The 19,976-nt window shown below is 43.0% G+C and overlaps 1 protein-coding gene across 1 annotated transcript in view; it reads left to right on the forward strand.

Annotated features, from left to right (window-relative positions):
* WIPI2 (WD repeat domain, phosphoinositide interacting 2) overlaps nt 1-19,332 on the forward strand; it is an 80,366-nt gene extending 61,034 nt beyond the window's left edge. The window contains exons 11-12 of the mRNA XM_068244847.1: nt 7,462-7,589; nt 17,489-19,332. Coding sequence (XP_068100948.1) covers nt 7,462-7,589; nt 17,489-17,601 — 241 coding nt within the window. The 3' untranslated portion in view covers nt 17,602-19,332. The remainder of the gene's footprint in view (nt 1-7,461; nt 7,590-17,488) is intronic.
* Nucleotides 19,333-19,976: the final 644 nt, after the last annotated feature.

Here is a 19,976-nt window from a genome sequence, read left to right on the forward strand (position 1 = left end):
TGGATCAACCTATGTCTGTGCAAAGTCTGTTCACCACTTCCGCATAAGAGCTGCAGCCAATTGGGTTCCACTCAGTAGGCCAACCTGGAGTGTTTGAGAGTCTGGCCCAAGGGTTCTTTACTGGTTAGCTACTGTTCTAGCTAGGATTTGAACCCTGGTCCCCTATGTGAAAGGGTGTCATTTTAAACAGCCCATGATTAAAGGACTTACGAGGCGAATCTACTAAATAAAGTTATTTACCTTATTGCAATAGCTGACCTCAGACCAGACGATCGGTGCCTCCCTTGTCATTTTCAGACTCTCTCTTATCTAAATCCACGCTTCATTACACGACCCGACCCTCCCTTGGGTCGCCTTATCTGATGGCGATTAGAATCGCAGCTTTAAAATTCAAATGCCTGCGTAGGTTCGCATAGCCGCTATTGCCGCTACATAACGTAGTTCAGCGTGCACGGAGCTAGGTCGGCCCGCAGACAGGGCTGGAAACCTGCGCAGCCGCAATTGCGGCTATGCGAACCTACGTAGGCATTTGAATTTTAAAGCGGCGATTCTAATCGCCATAAGAGAAGGCGACCCAAGGGAGGGTCGGGTTGTGTAATGAAGCGTGGATTTAGACGAGTCTGAAAATGACAAGGGAGACGCCAATCGTTTGGTCTGAGGTCAGCTATTGCAATAAGGTAAATAACTTTATTTAGTAGATTCGCCTCGTAAGTCCTTTAAGCATTTACATTGATATAGGTTACATCACTGGATAAACATGCTTTGTGTCCTTTTTATTATGCAAAATATTTATAGTAATCCAAAAACTTAAGAGGACCCAAACCAAACATTTTTTTTAATTAAAAATATTTTGTTGCACCACTCTCACACATACAAAGATAAATAAACACTCCTTCAAACCTATGAGCATTTCAGTGCATGCTTTTCACCCTTCTCTTTTCATAACTAGGGTTATACTGGGTGCAGCCATTAGCAATTGCTCCATTGCTACTCCACCAGTTTGCCGGATTTTGTCCCGACAATTTGAAAGGAAGGGAGGGGTTCCTCCAATAAATGTAAAATATTTTATATTTGTCGTCATGCAGCTGAAAAAAGGCTGCTATTTATTATTCTAATTTAGAAAATAGATTTTATTTCTGAAATCTTGTATTTTTAATTTGGGTCCACTTTAAGCAATATGTTTACTCCTTTAAATTGGTTTTACATTTTTAAGTTGGGGGCAGGTGTATGGTATGGATCATATTTTATCTCAGATTAAAGCCTTGTGCTAGGTGGTTCTAGGTCAAGGAGTGTACAGCGGCTCCCCGATACACTGCAATACGTTGGCGAGTGATTAGTCTGGTCCATCATGGCTGAGCACAAACCATGAAGATTGTTTTGGCTAGCAGTGCATCTGTACAAAATTGAACCCCAAACTGTCTCCCAAGGGAATAAATCTAGATAACTGTGCATGTCAGTCCTCGTGTACGATGCTTAAGGCCAGTCTGGGATTGTAAGAGTACCTTGGCCCTCAGAAAGAAATTCCCAGTAATATTTAGTATTTCTGTTGGTAATGGAGGACTTTTTGAGGGCTGCTTGGAAAGCCCTTTTGTAGGCTCTGCAGGTTGTGATTAAGCAGTTTTTTCATGCCCAATCAAAATGTCTGAGGCATGTGGTGTTTGTTTTGCTATATTATCATCCCCAATCAAAACACCCACTTCCATTTAGGCTACTTGCACACTAAGACGTTGCGTTAGGTGCTACGTTAAGGTCGCATAACGTGCACCTAACACAACGTATGGTGCTGCAAGTGAGGACGGTAGAGTGAGCAGCGTTAGGCGGCTCGATTCCTATAAGGTCTCCCAGAGTGGCGCTGATTGGCCAGCGGGACCACGTGATGCGGAGCGAGACACTCCGCATCACGTGGTCCCGCCGGGCCAATCAGCGTCCGCCAGTGCAGTGAATATTAAGTAGCCATGTGCGCGGCTACTGTAGCTGGCTCTCCCCGCCTCCTCTCCGCCCCCCACTGCACATGTGCAAACAGTCTAACGCGGCTATAGCCGCTCTAACGCCGTAGCATGCTGCACTTTCCGGAGAACGTGCAGCGTTACATGTAACGCAACGTGGGCTGTGTGAACAGCCCACTTGTGTTACGTTGGGGGAGCGTTACAGGCGCACTAACGTGCGCCTGTAACGCCTTAGTGTGTAAACAGCCTTATACTGGGTAAGTCCATATTTCTGTTGGACAGGGCTTCATAATTTGTAAACCAGTATATAATTTTATCAGCATGAAAAGGAGTTGATAGAGACCAAATGTGACATGTAAATGTCATGTTCTTATAGTGGTTCTAAAGTCTTACTAACCATCTGGACCTGGTAATATGGTTTTAATTGGTGTCAGATTTGTATTTTCTTCCACTTTAACATAACCACTTCTCACGAACGTTACTCATTTGTAGTAAAAAATAAATCTTTAATATGTATGAAAATATACTCCATATTTGCTAAGTTCAGTCCTGGGTTAGTAAACTAGCCTCACAGTTGTGTTTTCCTGCTACATACCCAAGTTTATGTTCTTGTCCGCCTCTATACAGTGGGTTGCAAAAGTATTCGGCCCCCTTGAAGTTTTCCACATTTTGTCATATTACTGCCACAAACATGAATCCATTTTTTGGGAATTCCACATGAAAGACCAATACAAAGTGCTGTACACATGAGAAGTGGAACGAAAATCATACATGATTCCAAACATTTTTTACAAATAAATAACTGCAAAGTGGTGTGTGCATAATTATTCGGCCCCCTTTGATCTGAGTGCAGTCAGTTGCCTATAGACATTGCCTGATGAGTGCTAATGACTAAATAGAGTGCACCTGTGTGTAATCTAATGTCAGTACAAATACAGCTGCTCTGTGAGGGCCTCAGAGGTTGTCTGAGAATATTGGGAGCAACAACACCGTGAAGTCCAAAGAACACACAAGACAGGTCAGAGATCAAGTTATTGAGAAATTTAAAGCCGGCTTAGGATACAAAAAGATTTCCAAAGCCTTGAACATCCCACGGAGCACTGTTCAAGCGATCATTCAGAAGTAAAAGGAGTATGGCACAACTGTAAACCTACCAAGACAAGGCCATCCACCTAAACTCACAGGCCGAACAAGGAGAGCGCTGATCAGAAATGCAGTCAAGAGGCCCATGGTGACTCTGGACGAGCTGCAGAGATTTACAGCTCAGGCGGGAGACTCTGTCTATAGGACAACTATTAGTCATGCACTGTACAAAGTCCCGTGTTCAGTTTGCCACAAGCCATGTGGGGGACACAGCAACCATGTGGAAGAAGGTGCTCTGGTCAGATGAGGCCAAAACTGAACTTTTTGGCCAAAATGCAAAACGCTTTGTGTGGTGGAAAACTAACACTGCACATCACTCTGAACACACCATCCCCACTGTCAAATATGGTGGTGGCAGCATCATGCTCGGGGGGGGGGGGGGGGGTGCATCTCTTCAGCAGGGACAGGGAAGCTGGTCAGAGTTGATGGGAAGATGGATGGAGCCAAATACAGGGCAAACTTGGAAGAAAACCTCTTGGAGACTGCAAAAGACTTGAGACTGGGGCGGAGGTTCACCTTCCAGCAGGACAATGACCCTAAACATAAAGCCAGGGCAACAATATAATGGTTTAAAACAAAACCTATTCATGTGTCAGAATGGCCCAGTCAAAGTCCAGATCTAAATCCATTTGAGAATCTGTGGCAAGATCTGAAAACTGCTGTTCACAAACGCTGTCCATTAAATCTGACTGAGCTGGAGCTGTTTTGCAAAGAAGAATGGGCAAGGATTTCAGTCTCTAGATGTGCAAAGCTGGTAGAGCCATACCCTAAAAGACTGGCAGCTGTAATTGCAGCAAAAGGTGGTTCTACAAAGTATTGACTCAGGCGGCCGAATAATTACGCACACACCACTTTGCAGTTATTTATTTGTAAAAAATGTTTGGAATGATGTATGATTTTCGATCCACTTCACACATGTACACCACTTTGTATTGGTCTTTCACGTGGAATTCCAATAAAATTGATGCATATTTGTGGCATTAATGTGACAAAATGTGGAAAACTTTAAGGGGGCCGAATACTTTTGCAACCCACTGTATTTCTTCTAAGTTGACTCATGCTTGTTTTAAATATGCAGACTTCCATGGCTGCATAAGCACAGACAAGGTATTTTAATCTGTCAATATTGTTTCCTACTTTGAGTTTTTTATGAAATGGAGGATGTTGTTCAGCATCACCTTCCTATTCTCCCAACTTAGTTTGGGGATCTCACCATAGTCTCATGGAAGTGGGTGAGTCTCAGCTTGTCCATTCATTGGTTTGGAGGTCAAAGTTTTAGAAAAAAAAAGGGTTGGGGTGTCAGATCATGTAAACAGTACAGTTTTATGAGTGTAAGCTAGACATTCCGTACACTTTTAGATTTGTACCGAATGTTAACCCCTCCACTAGCCCTACCCTTAACTCTATGCTTGCCTTTTTTATTAACGTTAACCTTTTTAAACAGTGCCTAATCCTAACCTTTCTTCTGCTTGATCATTAACCTTAAAGTGTACTCAGCATGATTTAAATTAAAAAAAATAAAAAAAGTTTGATACATACCTAAGTAGAGAGAAACTCTTGCATTGCCCTCCCTGCCCCCAATCACAAGAGCTTGTCTGATATGGCCATCCTTGTGCAGTATGGTTACGCTCTTGCTGAAAGGGGAGCGGGCTTGTGATCTTTCAGGGGGTCTCTGGCTGAGGTGGTGGTTTCAAGCAGGATGTAGGAAGCCTCTGGAACCTTCTTGGGTAAGTAACTTATTTTCACTGACCTTTGGGTTCACTCAGCCCAACCCTTATTATTCAGACCTTTTACATTAAGGCCCCCTAAACCTAGCTATAGGACGGTAATAGCCCTGCCCTCAAAAGGAAAATCTACCACCATACCTAGTAATTCCTTAATGTGATCCCGAGATGAGAGTGATATGGAGGCTGCCATATTTATTTCCTTTTAAATAATACCATTTGCCTGAAAGCCCTGCTCCTCTATTTGACTGTGGAAGTGTCTGAATCACACCAGAAACAAGCATGTGGCTAATCTTGTCAGTTCTGACGGCTGGTAGTTTGTGGTTTTACATGGAAACGGGCGTTCGAGTGGCCTTTCCATGTCAGTTCACAGAGGGTGTCTCCGTGAACAGCCAGCGAGCCTCCGATTGCGGCTCACAGGCTAATTGTAAACACACTGGGAAGAAATCCCCGCCGTTTACATCAATACGGCACTGCTGCCGTAAAGGAGATCGGCGATCCCCGGCCTCTGATAGGCTGCAGCCTATCAGAGGTGGCGCAGGACGGATCGCCGTCCTTTGCCGCCCATGGAGGGAAGGAGAGGGAGGGAGGAATAGGACTGCGGAGGGGGGCTTTGAGGAGCACCCAATCCGGCCACACGGAGCGGCGGCGATCAGACCACCCCCCCCCCCAGCATGTCATCCCCCTAGTGGGGAAAAAAAGGGGGGGGGGGGGGGAGTCTGGTCGCCCTGCCTCACTGCTGATCTGTGCTGTAGGCTGGAGAGCCCACGCAGCACAGATCAGAAAACAGCCCGGTCCTTAAAGAAAACCTGAACTGAAAATTAAAAGTCAAAATAAGCATACACAAGTCATACTTACCTTCCATGTAGTCTACTCCTCAGTGTCTTTTTCCTGTCCCGCGTCCTGTTTGTTCACTGTGTTCAAGTGAATTTTCCGTCCTCCATTTTGAAAATTGCCATTATCCATAACAGCTTTCTGGTCAGCACACAGTTAAACTGCAACATCGCCCACTTGAGCCCTAGGGAAACATGGACATAACCTGGTACATCAGTTTTCTTCTCAGCTATAACTGACAGCAACTGATATTTTACTGACAGCAACTGATATATTTCAGTTCTGACAAAATGTTGTCAGAACTGGAAGGGATCATTGTCTGAAGAAAATGGTGAGCTTCTGAGAGGAACTGATGGCAAGGTAACTATGTAACGTTCATTTGAAGTTACCTCATGTGTTTATTTTAAATATTTTTACTCAGTACAGGTTCTCTTTAAGTGGTTAAAATATTAGAGGCAGAGGATCAGCAGGACAGCCAGCCAACCAGTATTGCTTAAAGGGAAATAAATAAATAAATAGTGCAGTTTTAGAGCAGGTGCAGAGACGAGCAACAAAATTGATACGTGGGATGGAAGGTCTCACTTACCAAGAAAGGTTAGATAAACTGGGTTTATTTAGTATAGAGAAAAGACGCCTTAGAGGGGATCTAATTAACATGTATAAATACATCAGAGGGCAATATAAAATCTTGGCGGATGAGCTTTTTGTCCCTAGGCATTCTCAAAGGACTAGAGGACATGATCTGCACGTGGAGGAAAAACGTTTTAGCTATTTATTTAGGAAAGGGTTCTTTACAGTAAGAGTGATTAAGATGTGGAATGCATTGCCACAGGAAGTAGTTATGGCAAATTCTATACCTGCATTTAAAGGGGGCTTAGATGCTTTCCTTGCGTTGAAAGACATCCATGGCTACAATTACTAGGTAATGCCCAATGATGTTGATCCAGGGATTTTATCTGATTGCCTTCTAGAGTCGGGAAGGATTTTTTTCCCTTTTGGGGCTAATTGGACCATGCCTTGTAAGGGTTTTTCGCCTTCCTCTGGATCAACAGGGATATATGATGGAGCAGGCTGGTGTTGTACTTTGTTCTCTGGTTGAACGCGATGGATGTATGTCTTTTTTTTTAACCCAAATAACTATGTAAAATATGTCAGTCTCCATATCGCTCTCACCTTTGCACCTTTAAAGTTGAAAAAACACTCAAAATCGTATCATTTGGGTATGTTGCGATCAGTGGAAGATTCGACCACAGCATTAAATCTGCTAGAAATATTTGGCCATGTTTTTAAGCCTATTTCTATATTTTTTTTATTTTATTTTTTTGTAATCTCTTCCCCCCATATAACCTATATGTGTGTATGTCTCCTCCCAAAGCCTCAAGTGGTCTTCTGGACAAATTGGTGCTGCCCTGACTCCTCGCTTCCATTATGGTTTTTTTTGTTTGGTTATGTGAGTGACGTAGTGTCTAATATTGTCATGAGGCAGCATGTAGGGTATGCAAGTGGATCTGATTTACCAAGCATCTCCAAGAACTGGAAAGAGAAGTGATCGTACAAATCTGGCTTAGGTTTTGTTAAAAATATCCTTTTTAGATGGTGAAAGTTTACTACCCACACCTGGTTCTTAGAAGATCACAGAAAAGTTAAAAAAAAAAAAAAAAAAAAAGAGGGGGGGGGGGGGGGGGTCTTGTGGATGCAGTTCTGAAAGGACATTTGTGTTTATCACCAAATCCATACACAAAACTGCAATCATTTTAGAGCAGTCCTGTTTTAGTTAAAATTGGTGGTCATTAATTTTTCTGTCTTTCATTCAGGTTGGATGGTAGTATGGAGCCTGCCAATGAAATTCTAGAGTCAGCATCACATGAAAGACCATTAGTATCAAAGAACTATAGTGGTGCAGCAACAAAAGACACATACTCAACATCACCAACAAATCATGGTAAATGTTTGCTTGATTTGATTTTCATTGCACATTTTTTAAATTAATCCTTTAACTAAAGTAGTACTAAATATAGTACAAATGCAAATAAAACCATTAAAAATCTTTAACTGGACACCTACAACACAAAATGCCATCTAGTTGAAGCTACCTTTATTTTGGATATGCTTTGACTTGAATAAATGAGAAGGTTCTCAGAAATGTATAAATATCATAGGGAGCAAGCACTTTTGGGAGGGTTCTTTCATGGTTGTGCTTGTAGTTATCGGAGATATTATCTTAAAGGAATACTATCAAAACCCAAGTGTTCTAAAATGACAGTGTGCAAATAATGTCTAAGTAGCTGTGTAAACATTTTCCTACTTTTCATGTTAAATCTCAGAGTCAAAAACTGTAATTTATTGAGGGTAGGATTTAGCTATATTGGGACAAATCAATTGCAGAAGGGGTGTCTGCTTCAATGCACAGCCAGAGTTGCATATCAGACTACAGAAAGCAAATATCAAACATATCAAACTCTGAAAGCAAAAACAGTATGAAAAAGCAGTGACAATTAGTTACATTTCCTCTGCTCTTTTCAGACACTTCAGTCAGAAACACAGGACACATGAGCTGCAGCTGTTGGGAGCTCTCTTCTCTGTCACACACAGAGCTACACATAGAGTTAACTGACCAAGTGTGAGGGGAATCTCCCCTCTCCTCATGGCTCAGTCAGCCGTCAGTTTTGGCGTCAGTAAAGTTTGAATGTATAGTGATAACAGTAAACAAAGAAGTTGCTTCTAAAATGTATACACCAGTGCTTAGCAGCACTTCCCAAACAATTCCTGTGTCAATTGAAAAAAATATGTGAATCGATAGTATTCCTTTAACTTATACAGCATGTGAATTTGCAGTACTTTTTGGGATTGGGTTACTTTAGCAGACAGCCAAAAGGCCAATCCGACCAATGGACTCCTAAGATAGGCTAATGATCTGCTGGCCGTGTGATGAACCTGTATGAATGTAGGCTTTTCGCTTTTGAATCCTTTTACTGCTTGATTTAAGAAGGAAGAGATAGTCTCAAGTTCTCTTAAATACAATTACCTCTCTTGAAACACGGTTTACAGTATATTTATTTTTCCCAATACTGTATATTAGGGCTCACATTACCACTAGTACTAGGAGAACTTTAGTTCTGCACACAGCATGTACTCTCTGGTAATAATCATCCCTTCAGTTCTGAAGTCGCCAAATACATATGCTGATGGTCAGAACCATTTCCTGCACATGGTGTTTGCTACCAACCCATCAACTCTTCACAGCATGCAGGGAACAGACTAAGCCGATTGGAGGAGATTTAACCGGGAGCTAGAAGTGCTGTAATATAACTAGCTAGCAATGCAGGAACAGGAAAAAAGGCCATTTTAAATGCAGCGATTTGTAGCACAGAAGGGAAATTTGGGCCCACAAAGGCACCCGATAAAATCACGGGCACCGAGGATTGCCACAATTTGCGTATCGGGAAGCCTTGGCGCTCGCGATTTTATCGTCCGCCTCCATGAGACCAAATTTCTCTTTTGCCACACATTGCGGCAGGTGGGTAGGTTAAAGTGGAGCTGTCAGCTATACTATCTCGGAAAAAAACATTGTCTGTATAGATAAATACTTGCTCTACTTACATAACATATGTATTGCACTGTCCACATTTTTCTTAGTGATTTTTCTAAAGTAAAAAACAAAATCCTTTTTAGGATTTTCCATTTCGTCTGTCTATCTTGAAGCCAATCCTGACATAATTTCCTTCCTTACTCTGTGTATCATTGCCAGCACTCCTCCCAGTCTTCAGGCACTCCCACCCAGGTCTGCAGTAGGAAGTGCATTGAGAAATATTGGCCAATCGGAGAGGAACAGACGTGTGGGAGGGGAAAACAGGAGGGAACGAGGCTGCATTAGTTAAAGCGGACCCAAACCAAACTTTTTTTTTTTTTTTTTTTAGTTCAAAATATTTAGTTGCACCACTCTGACACATACAAAGATAAATAAACACTCCTTCAAGCCTATGAGCATTTCAGTGCATGCTTTTCACCCTTTTCTTTTCATAACTAGGGTTATACAGGTGGCAGCCATTAGCAATTTCTCCTTTGCTGGACACTATCTACTCCACCAGTTTGCCGGATTCTGTCCCGGTAATTTGAAAGGAAGGGAGGGGTTTCTCCAATAAATGTAAAATATTTTATATTTGTCATCATGCGGCTGAAAAAAGGCTGCTATTTATTATTATAATTTAGAAAATAGATTTTATTTCTGAAATCTTGTATTTTTAATTTGGTTCCACTTTAAGTCTGAGGGGAAAGTAAAAAAGAAAACCCAGCATGCCTTGCAACTTCTTTTGTGCAGCAGATGTACCAAATAAGGGCCAGGGAAACTGAGGAAGGATGTTTTATGGAGAAGAAAAATAAGTGATTTTTAATTTTTGGATTTCCTTGTTAACATCCTTATTACTGGTTTACCAGATAAAAATAATAAAGAATTGATTTTATGCCCGGCAATTACTCTCTGAGAGGGAGGGTTCTGTGTGCGAGTAGAGTTAGGTTTAGACCTAGTAAAATATTAAGATTACTGATATTTTACTCTTTTACATGAATGCGCCAGGGAGATGTGTATTCACCACTCCTGACTGGCTGCTTTGTCATTTTACAACACATCTGGCTATCTGCAGTATTTCCTGTTTTCTGGGCTCGTCTGATGTCCATACTGGGAGGAGACACTCAGATAAAGGAGAATGTCTTTGTGAGGAGTCAAGACCATAACCATACACTGCTGGAAGCTTTAACCCCTTACCACCACCTCTACAAATTTCTAACTACAAGGTGATTATCGCAGTGTAATTTGAGGAGTGGGTAACAACCCCTCCTGTGCAGGAAATGGTTCAGTCATCCGTTTCTTTATCTACACATCTCAAAACTGATGGAAAGATTTTAAAGTGAACCTGAAGTGGGGTTAGAAAAAAAAGTTAGATACTTTTGTAAAGGGAAGGCTCTGGGTCTCATAAAGCCTTCCCAGTCCTCACTTCATCCCCTTGTTTCACGACTGTCTTGATGAAAGTTTTTGCCTGCTTCTTGAATACATCTTATGCAATCCTCGTGCAGGCTTTGGTAGTTCTCACATCCCCAAGTACTTTCGAAGAAGAGCGGTGCTGTACTGCGCACCCTAGAGTCTGGGCTTACTCATGTGCAGTACAGCTGTGCCAGTCTTTCAGCTGTGCCAAACTTTCGACACAAGTACTTCCGAAGCCCACTGAAGAGTATTGAAGGGCGTAAATTCAATGTGTGCCAGCGGTAGAGCGAACATACTGTAGAGCAGTCATCTCAAACCATGTTCTCAAGGCCCACCAACAGTGCATGTTTTGTATAAATCCACCGAGGTAGTTAATCGGCTTGCTGAGACTCGAAATTACCTCACCTGTGGATGTTTGTGGTTTTCTGCAAAGCATGTACTGTTGGTGGGCCCAGAGGACATGTTTAGGGAACTCTGCTGTAGAGAGTAGAGAGTAAGGCTCTATTGGATCCAGAGCCTTCCTTCTATTGGTATCTATCCTGAAGAGTTTCCTTGGCAAAGTGGGGCATGGTCTAAAGAAAATCTGAGACAAACGACTAACAGCTGACCTAACGCTGGCTCTCTGCTACCATAAGTCGAAGTAGCAAGACACTGGGACGGCACCTGGAGCTGGTAACTACCACACTCATCACCAGCAATCAGTAGCTGGTTTTAACGCTGGCTGCTTTTCGCACGCTGTTGTAAGTCAAACTGAGGAAACTCTGAGATGCTTGGCAGACACTTGCGTCTGGTAACTGTCACACACTGCAAATCGCCTCTTCAAATGAAAGCTTATCACCCAGCTGGTGATATCTTGCTAACATTGGTCGGCAAACAACCCTCAGATCACAGCTGATTGGGTAAAGATGGGATCACACTGATCAGTGCCCGGTCCTCAGCGAGCAGCACACAGGAACAAGTGAGTGTACAGCAGGCTTGGGAAAACTTAACACGTCCCGTGCTGCATTGTGTGGGCCGCATTCTTTGAATTCCACCCCCCCCCTATGTAATATAGCGAGCGGGCGGCAGGGGATTTTGAAGCTCAACCCCACTCACAGAAGTCCCGCGTTGTCTCTATGGCAATAGGACGTCTTATGACATCAGGACATGCCAGCGTAGTACACTCTGGCTGCCAGCGTGTAATGTGCTGGCGCTTCCTGGCGTCGTATCATGTGACATCCTGTTGCCATGGAGATGACGCGGGACTTCTGCGAGCGAAGGTGGGTTTCAAAATCCCCCACTGTCCACTCGCTATTTTATAGGGAGGGAGGGGGGAAGGCCAGGAATTCAGCCGCCCGTTGGCAGGCCGGTGTAACAGCACACGTGGACCATAGTTTGCCCAGCGCTGGTATAGAGGCTACCGGCCGGAGCCTCGTAATACTTATGTGCCATTTCACCTAGTGCAGTGATCTGCAAACTTGGCTCTCCAGCAGTTAAGTCCCACACTGCATTGCAGGAGTCTGACCGCCACAGTCAAGATGCATGAAGGCAAATGCATTGTGGGACTTGTAGTTCCTAAACAGCTGGAGAGCCAAGTTTGCAGATCACTGACCTAATCCAACTTCTGTGTCCAATATTCCATCACGCCATTAAGCAATGGAAATTAACCTTTTTGTTGAAGCAAGCGTACAGGGTCTTGAAAAAGCCTTAATCGTGGGGCAAAACGATCGTCGACCCTCCTCCACACCTCCAATCTGCTGTATTCTGTGCCATCTGAATAAAACCTGTTTTTATCATGCCTGGTGTCTTATGAAGATATGGAATTAAAGATGTGGAAGTTTTACTAATATGGCGAGTAGCTCCTGGAATTTTTCTACTTGATTGTATACCTATGCCTTTCTTCATGCGGATGTTGCACCGCTAGAGGAGTATTGCTGAGTATTAGGCATTTATTTTGGAGTGAACTCACTTTCTCTCTTTTTTTTTTTTTTTTTAATTGTATCAAGCGTACAGTTACTGTTTGGAACTTTTGCTTTTCACTGTGACCTTAAAGGAAGACCACAATGTCTACTGTCAGTTGAGAAGATTAAAGGACCACTATCGCGAAAAATTTAAAAAATACATGAATACTCAAATAAAAAGTACATTTCTCCCAAGTAAAATGTGATTTACAGTATTACTTTTCTCCTATGTTGCTGTAACTTACAGCAGGCAGTAGAAATTAGAATTGACAGATTTTGGACTAGTCCATTTCCTCATGGGGGGATTCTCAGGGTTTCCTTTATTTACAAAAGTACTTAGTGAGCGCTGGTTGATCTATCTAACTGCTTGAATAGTGTGCAAACAGGAAAGGTGTGACCTGCATATTTGTATAGAACCTTTTCAGGGATTGCTTTTGTAAATAATGAAATGCTGAGAACCCCCATGAAGAGATGGAGCATACAAAAACCTGTCAGTTCCATCTTATATCTACTACCTACTGTAAGTGACAGCAACATAGGAGACAAGTAATGTACAGGATCTTCTAAAAAAAATAGCATATTGTGATAAAGTTCATTATTTTCTGGAATGTACTGATAAACATTAGACTTTCATATACCGTATTTTTCGGACTATAAGACGCTCCGGACTATAAGACGCACCCAGGTTTTGAGGAAAAAAATTCAGGAAAAAAACTAAACTAAACCTAGGTGCATCTTTAGTGCAAGGGCATCTTATGGACCTTTCCCCTCAAATTTGTTAATCAGATGATGGCAAATCATACTGCAAAATGGCTTAGGAAAGTTATTTGCCTGCTATGAGGTTCTCACCCTTCTCCTCCGCTTCTCTTGTCTTGGAATAGCTTCTTTGCTGTGTGTGGCAGACAACATCCAGTGGCCACTGATAGGCTGGTAATCGGCTGGTTATCCTGCTTGAGCCCTTGTCAGCTGCTTACTACAGCTTGTCACTGTGGGCTGGAGTCGGCTGTGCATATACACTGCCCCAGACTCCTGACGCTTTCACAGCCACCTCTGTGGGACAGAGTCAGAGATAAGCGCAGGAGCGCTGTAGCGTGATTGCGGGGCGAACGCTGTATTTTGATTGGCGCTGTCACTGGAGCCCCGATAGCATCTTGGGTGGGCTCAACAAAGCCTGCGTGTCCGGGGCTCAGCGCTGTACTGTGATTGGCGCTGCCCTGCGCCAATCACTGGAGGCCCGACAGCACCTTGGGCGGGCACAACAAAGCCTGCGTGATTGCTCGGCGAGTGCTGTATCGTGATTGACGCTGCCCTGCGCCAATCACTGGAAGCCCAACAGAAACTCGAGCGAGCACAACAAGCGTGTCCGGGGCTGAGCGCTGTATTGTGATTGGCGCTGCCCTGCGCCAATCACTGGAGGCCTGACAGCACTTCGTGCGGGCCCAGCGTCTATGTTGCTATTGGCCAGGAGGAGGATGGAGGGCACCAAGCTAGAAGTGGATTATGGCTGCCGTCTATGGACTAGAGTGGAACTTGAAGTGTCGCCGGATATGTAAGGGCTTCCCTGCACATTACACTGGCATACATTCGGACTATAAGACGCAGGGACTTTTTCTCCCCACTTTTGGGGAAGAAAAAGTGCGTCTTATAGTCCGAAAAATATGGTATTTTGGATTCATTACACACAACTGAAGTAGTTCAAGCCTTTTATTGTTTTAATATTGAAGATTTTGGCATACAGCTCATGAAAACCCAAATTTCCTATCTAAAAAAATTAGCATATTTCATCCGACCAATAAAAGAAAAGTGTTTTTAAAACAAAAAAAGTCAACCTTCAAATAATTATGTTCAGTTAGAGCTGGTTCAGACGGACGCTTGCGGAGCGTTTACCGCAAGCGTTCGGAACGTCGCGGTAAACGCTCCCATTCAAGTGAATGGGAGAGTTTACTCCAAGCTTTTGCACGCTTTTACCCGAACTCGGCGTTCGGGTCCCGATTTTCGCGAGCGTTCGGGCTGCGGCTAACCGCGACGGCTAATGTTCCCCTACGGGAAAAAAAACCGCGACCGCATCAGAACGCGACCGAAGGCTATAGAAATCCTGACCGCACAGCCGCCGCAACACCCCCAGACGCGACGCTACGCAGACGTCCGTCTGAACCAGCCCTTATGCACTCAATACTTGGTCGGGAATCCTTTTGCACAAATGACTGCTTCAATGCGGCGTGGCATGGAGGCAATCAGCCTGTGGCACTGCTCAGGTGTTATGGAGGCCCAGGATGCTTCGATAGCGGCCTTAAGCTCATCCAGAGTGTTGGGTCTTGCGTCTCTCAACTTTCTCTTCACAATATCCCACAGATTCTCTATGGGGTTCAGGTCAGGAGAGTTGGCAGGCCAATTGAGCACAGTAACACCATGGTCAGTAAACCATTTACCAGCGGTTTTGGCACCGTGAGCAGGTGCCAGGTCGTGCTGAAAAATGAAATCTTCATCTCCGTAAAGCTTTTCAGCAGATAGAAGCATGAACCCACTTTTGAACCAGAAACAGCGGCAGAAGCCCCTAACCTGGGCTACAGAGAAGCAGCACTGGACTGTTACTCAGTGGTCCTAAGTACTTTTTTCGGATGAAAGCAACTTTTACATGTCATTCGGAAATCAAGGTGCCAGAGTCTGGAGGAAGACTGGGGAGAGGGAAATGCCTGAAGTCCAGTGTCAAGTACCCACAGTCAGTGATGGTCTGGGGTGCCATGTCAGCTGCTGGTGTTGGTCCACTGTGTTTCATCAAGGGCAGAGTTAATGCAGCTAGCTATCAGGAGATTTTGGAGCACTTCATGCTTCCATCTGCTGAAAAGCTTTATGGAGATGATTTCATTTTTCAGCACGACTTGGCACCTGCTCACAGTGCCAAAATCACTGGTAAATGGTTTACTGACCATGGTATTACTGTGCTCAATTGGCCTGCCAACTCTCCTGACCTGAACCCCATAGAGAATCTGTGGGATATTGTGAAGAGAAAGTTGAGAAGCAAGACCTAACACTCTGGATGAGCTTAAGGCCGCTATCGAAGCATCCTGGGCCTCCATAACACCTGAGCAGTGCCACAGGCTGATTGCCTCCATGCCACGCCGCATTGAAGCAGTCATTTCTGCAAAAGGATTCCCGACCAAGTATTAAGTGCATAACTGAACATCATTATTTGAAGGTTGACTTTTTTTGTTTTAAAAACTCTTTTCTTTTATTGGTCGGATGAAATATGCTAATTTTTTGAGATGGGAAATTTTGGGTTTTCATGAGCTGTATGCAAAAATCATCAATATTAAAACAATAAAAGGCTTGAACTACTTCAGTTGTGTATATTTGAATCTAAAATATATGAAAGTCTACTTCTGATTTGTATGTGTTTGTGTGTATTTTAAATTTGTGTGATAGAGGTTTGATGTAGTTGTTCACATTTTGAAGTTAACCTCCCTTGCGGCCGCGGGAGTTTTTTTTTTACCTTAAGCATGAAGCTACCCTAGCGCTAGCTACATGCTTTCAACCCCCCCTTCCCCTGCGGCGTCCCATCGTACAGTCCGATCGCCGCCGGCTCGTATGCCCATCCGGAAATCCTGTTCTGAACGGGATTTCCTTGAGGGCTTTCACCGTCGCCATGGCGACGAACGGAGTTACGTCATCGACGTCATGACGTCACATGGAGTCCTGATCTACCCCATAGCACAGCCTGGCGGTGATTGGCCAGGCTGCGCAAGGGGTATGCGGGGGGGCATGTATCGCGGCGGATCGGCGGTGATCGGACGCGATCGGACCAAACACGCAGCTAGCAAAGTGCTAGCTGCGTGTTTGAAAAAAAAAAGCGTGTTTAATTCACCCTCCTTTGTGTATAATCACTAGTTGTAATCTGGCCTCTCCCCTCTGTTACATAACTGCCTATGGCAGAGATGGCAGATGAGCATATTTGAAAGCACTGGATATTAACAATATGTCTGCTTCTATGAATCAGAAAGTAGGAACCGTGCTTATTTATTTAAAGAATTGTATCGGCTATAACAAAGAAATGTTTTTTGTTTAAAAGAGTAACTGTTAGTCATAAAATACACAATAACTTCTCTATTGCAGGCTGATATATTAGTAGAAAGGATGCTAATCAGGCAATTGAAAAGTTTAAAATCATTCTTACTTTTTTTTTTCATGTGGAGTTTCTCTCCCCATGCACCCAGGCTCTAAGATCGTACGCAGACGCAAAAGAGAAGTGACAGGCATGCTGAATCAGCCTGATTGGCTGATGCCTCTGTCACTCACTTTTCTCCTCTTTGATTGACCGCCTTGGTCTCCCCTTCTCTTTGGCTGCCTTGGTCTCCGCTTCTCTCTGGTAGTCCAGCCGCTGTTAGAGCGCAGGGAGGGGGGCTAGAGGCTGTCTTCTGTCACTGTCCTCTGTACCCCTCCTCCAGTGGCATGTCCACGCCCCCTCCCTCTGCCCTTCTGCCACCCAACGTCGCCGCATTCTCTCTCTTCCCCGCACTGAACATCGGGGAAGGATAAAGGCGGTGCACACAGTCGCTGAATAATGGTCCCAGGCGCTGCAGTATCCTTCTATACTCTGCACTACCGCCGGCGGTAGTGCAGAGAATAGATGGGAACGACAGCGCTTGGACCCATTAAGGTGCGTACACACGCACTACTGTAAGGAACGACGGGTCCATCAGACCCTCCCGCTGGGTGGGCGTTCCAGCGACAGTAGAGCGTGTGTACAGTCTGTCGACAGACTGATAACACTGTTTCTGAACGATCTGCTCAGCGGATCGGTCAGAGCAAAGATTTCACGTAAGCACAGCAGGTAACTATCGATAAGTTAAGGGAGAATAAACTTGCACACAAATATGCTCCAAATATGCCCCAAAAATAATTATTCTATGTTTTTTGTCCATATAGCCTTTTCAGATGAACTTGGAGCTGTGGGTGGTACAAGCCTGGAAGAGGACACTCACGCTCTGCGACTAGATGAAGACAGCGAGACCCCACCCATGGTTTTGAGAACAGATTGAATATTCCACATTAGCAGTTTGTCATTGTAGATACAAACTCGCACGACAATTTCATGAGGAATATCTCGTGCGTTTGCTGCTATGGACTTCTGCAGAAGTCAGGGAAATATTATATCTGATGCAGTTTTGAATTCTTCAGAAAATATTTGGGTCCTTCAGAGTATAGTATGGGTTCTTTTAAACAGTGGGATTGATACAGATATTTTCACTTCAATTTTAGTGCAATTTTAGCTGTTGTCTGGTTGCCAAATTAGGATATGGTCTGTCGCTTAGCATGTTGCTGTGTGCCAACCAAGCCTAGAAATGATAGAAACTGCTACACTAATTTACAAATCTTTTTAAAACCTTAAAGTGTGTAAAATATATTGTGTGTATATATTTATGATTTTTTTTCTTGGCTAAAGTAAAAAAAAGGCTCATCTGTGAATATATTATAATTGTTTCTTATTCCACCATTCTGCCGTTGTAGCTAAATGCAGACTTGTATAGTCATCTCATTGTGAAATAAGTTCAAGCTGTCATTTGACCAAAGCAGTGTTGTACAACTTTGCTACATCTCTAGCAAAACCACGTCCCAGAATCTTTACTACATGTTTCAAGACTGCAGCATTCCTTCCTCAGTTATGTTTGAGGAATAATTGCCTATATATGATACAGCTTTCTACTTGCTCAACAATATTTTCTTTTCTTTGCAGTAGTGTTTTTTTGTTTGTTTGTTTGTTTGTTTTTCCTTCCTGCATACCAAATACTTGCTTTTTTTTTCTTATTTGTTATATTCTGTTTTACCCATGTAATTAAATGCTGAACATGTTTGCCCATGATAGTGTGCTACAGTTAAATACTGTGTTATGCACTCTGCAACACCCAGAACACACTGAAATAATTTATGTACAATATTTACTTACGGATATTACATTTTGCATACATTTTTCCTATATGCAATTTAGTTTTTATGCAAATTTTAATGCTAATTTGTATGCGTCTAACAATCATTACATGGGACACAATGCTTGGTGCAGACATCTTTTCTGCATGTGAAAAGTCGCCTTCAATGGATATTGCTCCATTGACATTGGTTACATTGTTAATGTGAAAATTCACATTGTGAATTCATACTTAGTGGAAACAGGCCCTTAGCTGCCATATTTATCATTTCAACTTGTATAGGGTGGTGGCAATTTTTGAAGAAAACAAATTTGCAGTGACACTGGTATTGTGTTTGAGAGCAGGGATTATCAAGCACAAAACTTCTAGGAATAATAAAAAAAAAGCCTCTATGGATTAATAGAAAAGTTAGAAAGAAAAGTAAGTGGAAAAAGAATGACTGTAAGACCTTAAAACAGGGGGGGACAGAGGCTGCATTATGTAATTTTAAGGAGTGCAATTAAAGTTGTTAAAAATAATTGACTGGCAAAGTTTGAAGCTGAAAATCAAATTTGTCGGGATATCAAATCCAAAGAAGTTTTACAAGTATATCCACTGAAAGGTGGACTGTGTATAGGACTTCTAAAATGAGGTAGGAAACTCAGTGATGGATGACTGAAGTAGGGCAGAGCTATTGAATGCTTGCTTTGCTTCTGTCTTCACAAAAGAAACCGCGTTGTCACATATTACAGATGCGGAAGGGTCTCAATCTTCCAATTTTAATATCAAGGGCCATAACGCACTGAATGTGTCACCTATCATTAAAGCGGTTTAAAACCCTGACAATAAAAACATGTTTTGCTACCTTTTATATGCCATACGGTTATCATATTTGCATTTGTGCATAAGTATTATTTATTTAGAAATTATAGGATCCCAAAAGTACAGTTTTTTTGCTTTGTGAGCTGACTTTGCATTTTATTAACTGGTTTTATTCTTTATATATTGAATGCAGACATGCTTTGACTCTGTCTGTGTTGAGCTTTTTCTCCACATTCAGAGAATGTCACATTCCTCACTTGATACATTTAAGTAAACACAAGATAACATAATCTACAACTTCGGATTCGTCCACATTTCACTGCACTGCACTGCACTGAACTGTCAAGTTCTGTGTGTAACCCTTCGAATGCTGATCTAGTAAAAGAAAAAAAAAATGCTGGTTGCATATAATATGCTGTAAATGTTTTAGAGCAAAGATGAAATGCTAGGTTAGATTCCACTTTAAATCACATTGAAACCAGCGCAATGCAACTTTTTTTTTGCCATAGTGATGCAACATTTCCCTGCAGCCCACACCTACTGCATTGCGATGCAACAAAACTGTGTGTTGCAACCAGGGGTGCTGCTAGCCCCAAAGAGTAGTGGCACGTGCCCCGGATATATTCTGGGGTGCCCTGGATGTTCCCCAGGTAGAATCCTCTGTGTTACCTCAATGGTGGGCATGCTGA

Source organism: Hyperolius riggenbachi, chromosome 7, assembly GCF_040937935.1.
Source record: "Hyperolius riggenbachi isolate aHypRig1 chromosome 7, aHypRig1.pri, whole genome shotgun sequence".
Lineage (NCBI taxonomy): Eukaryota > Metazoa > Chordata > Amphibia > Anura > Hyperoliidae > Hyperolius > Hyperolius riggenbachi.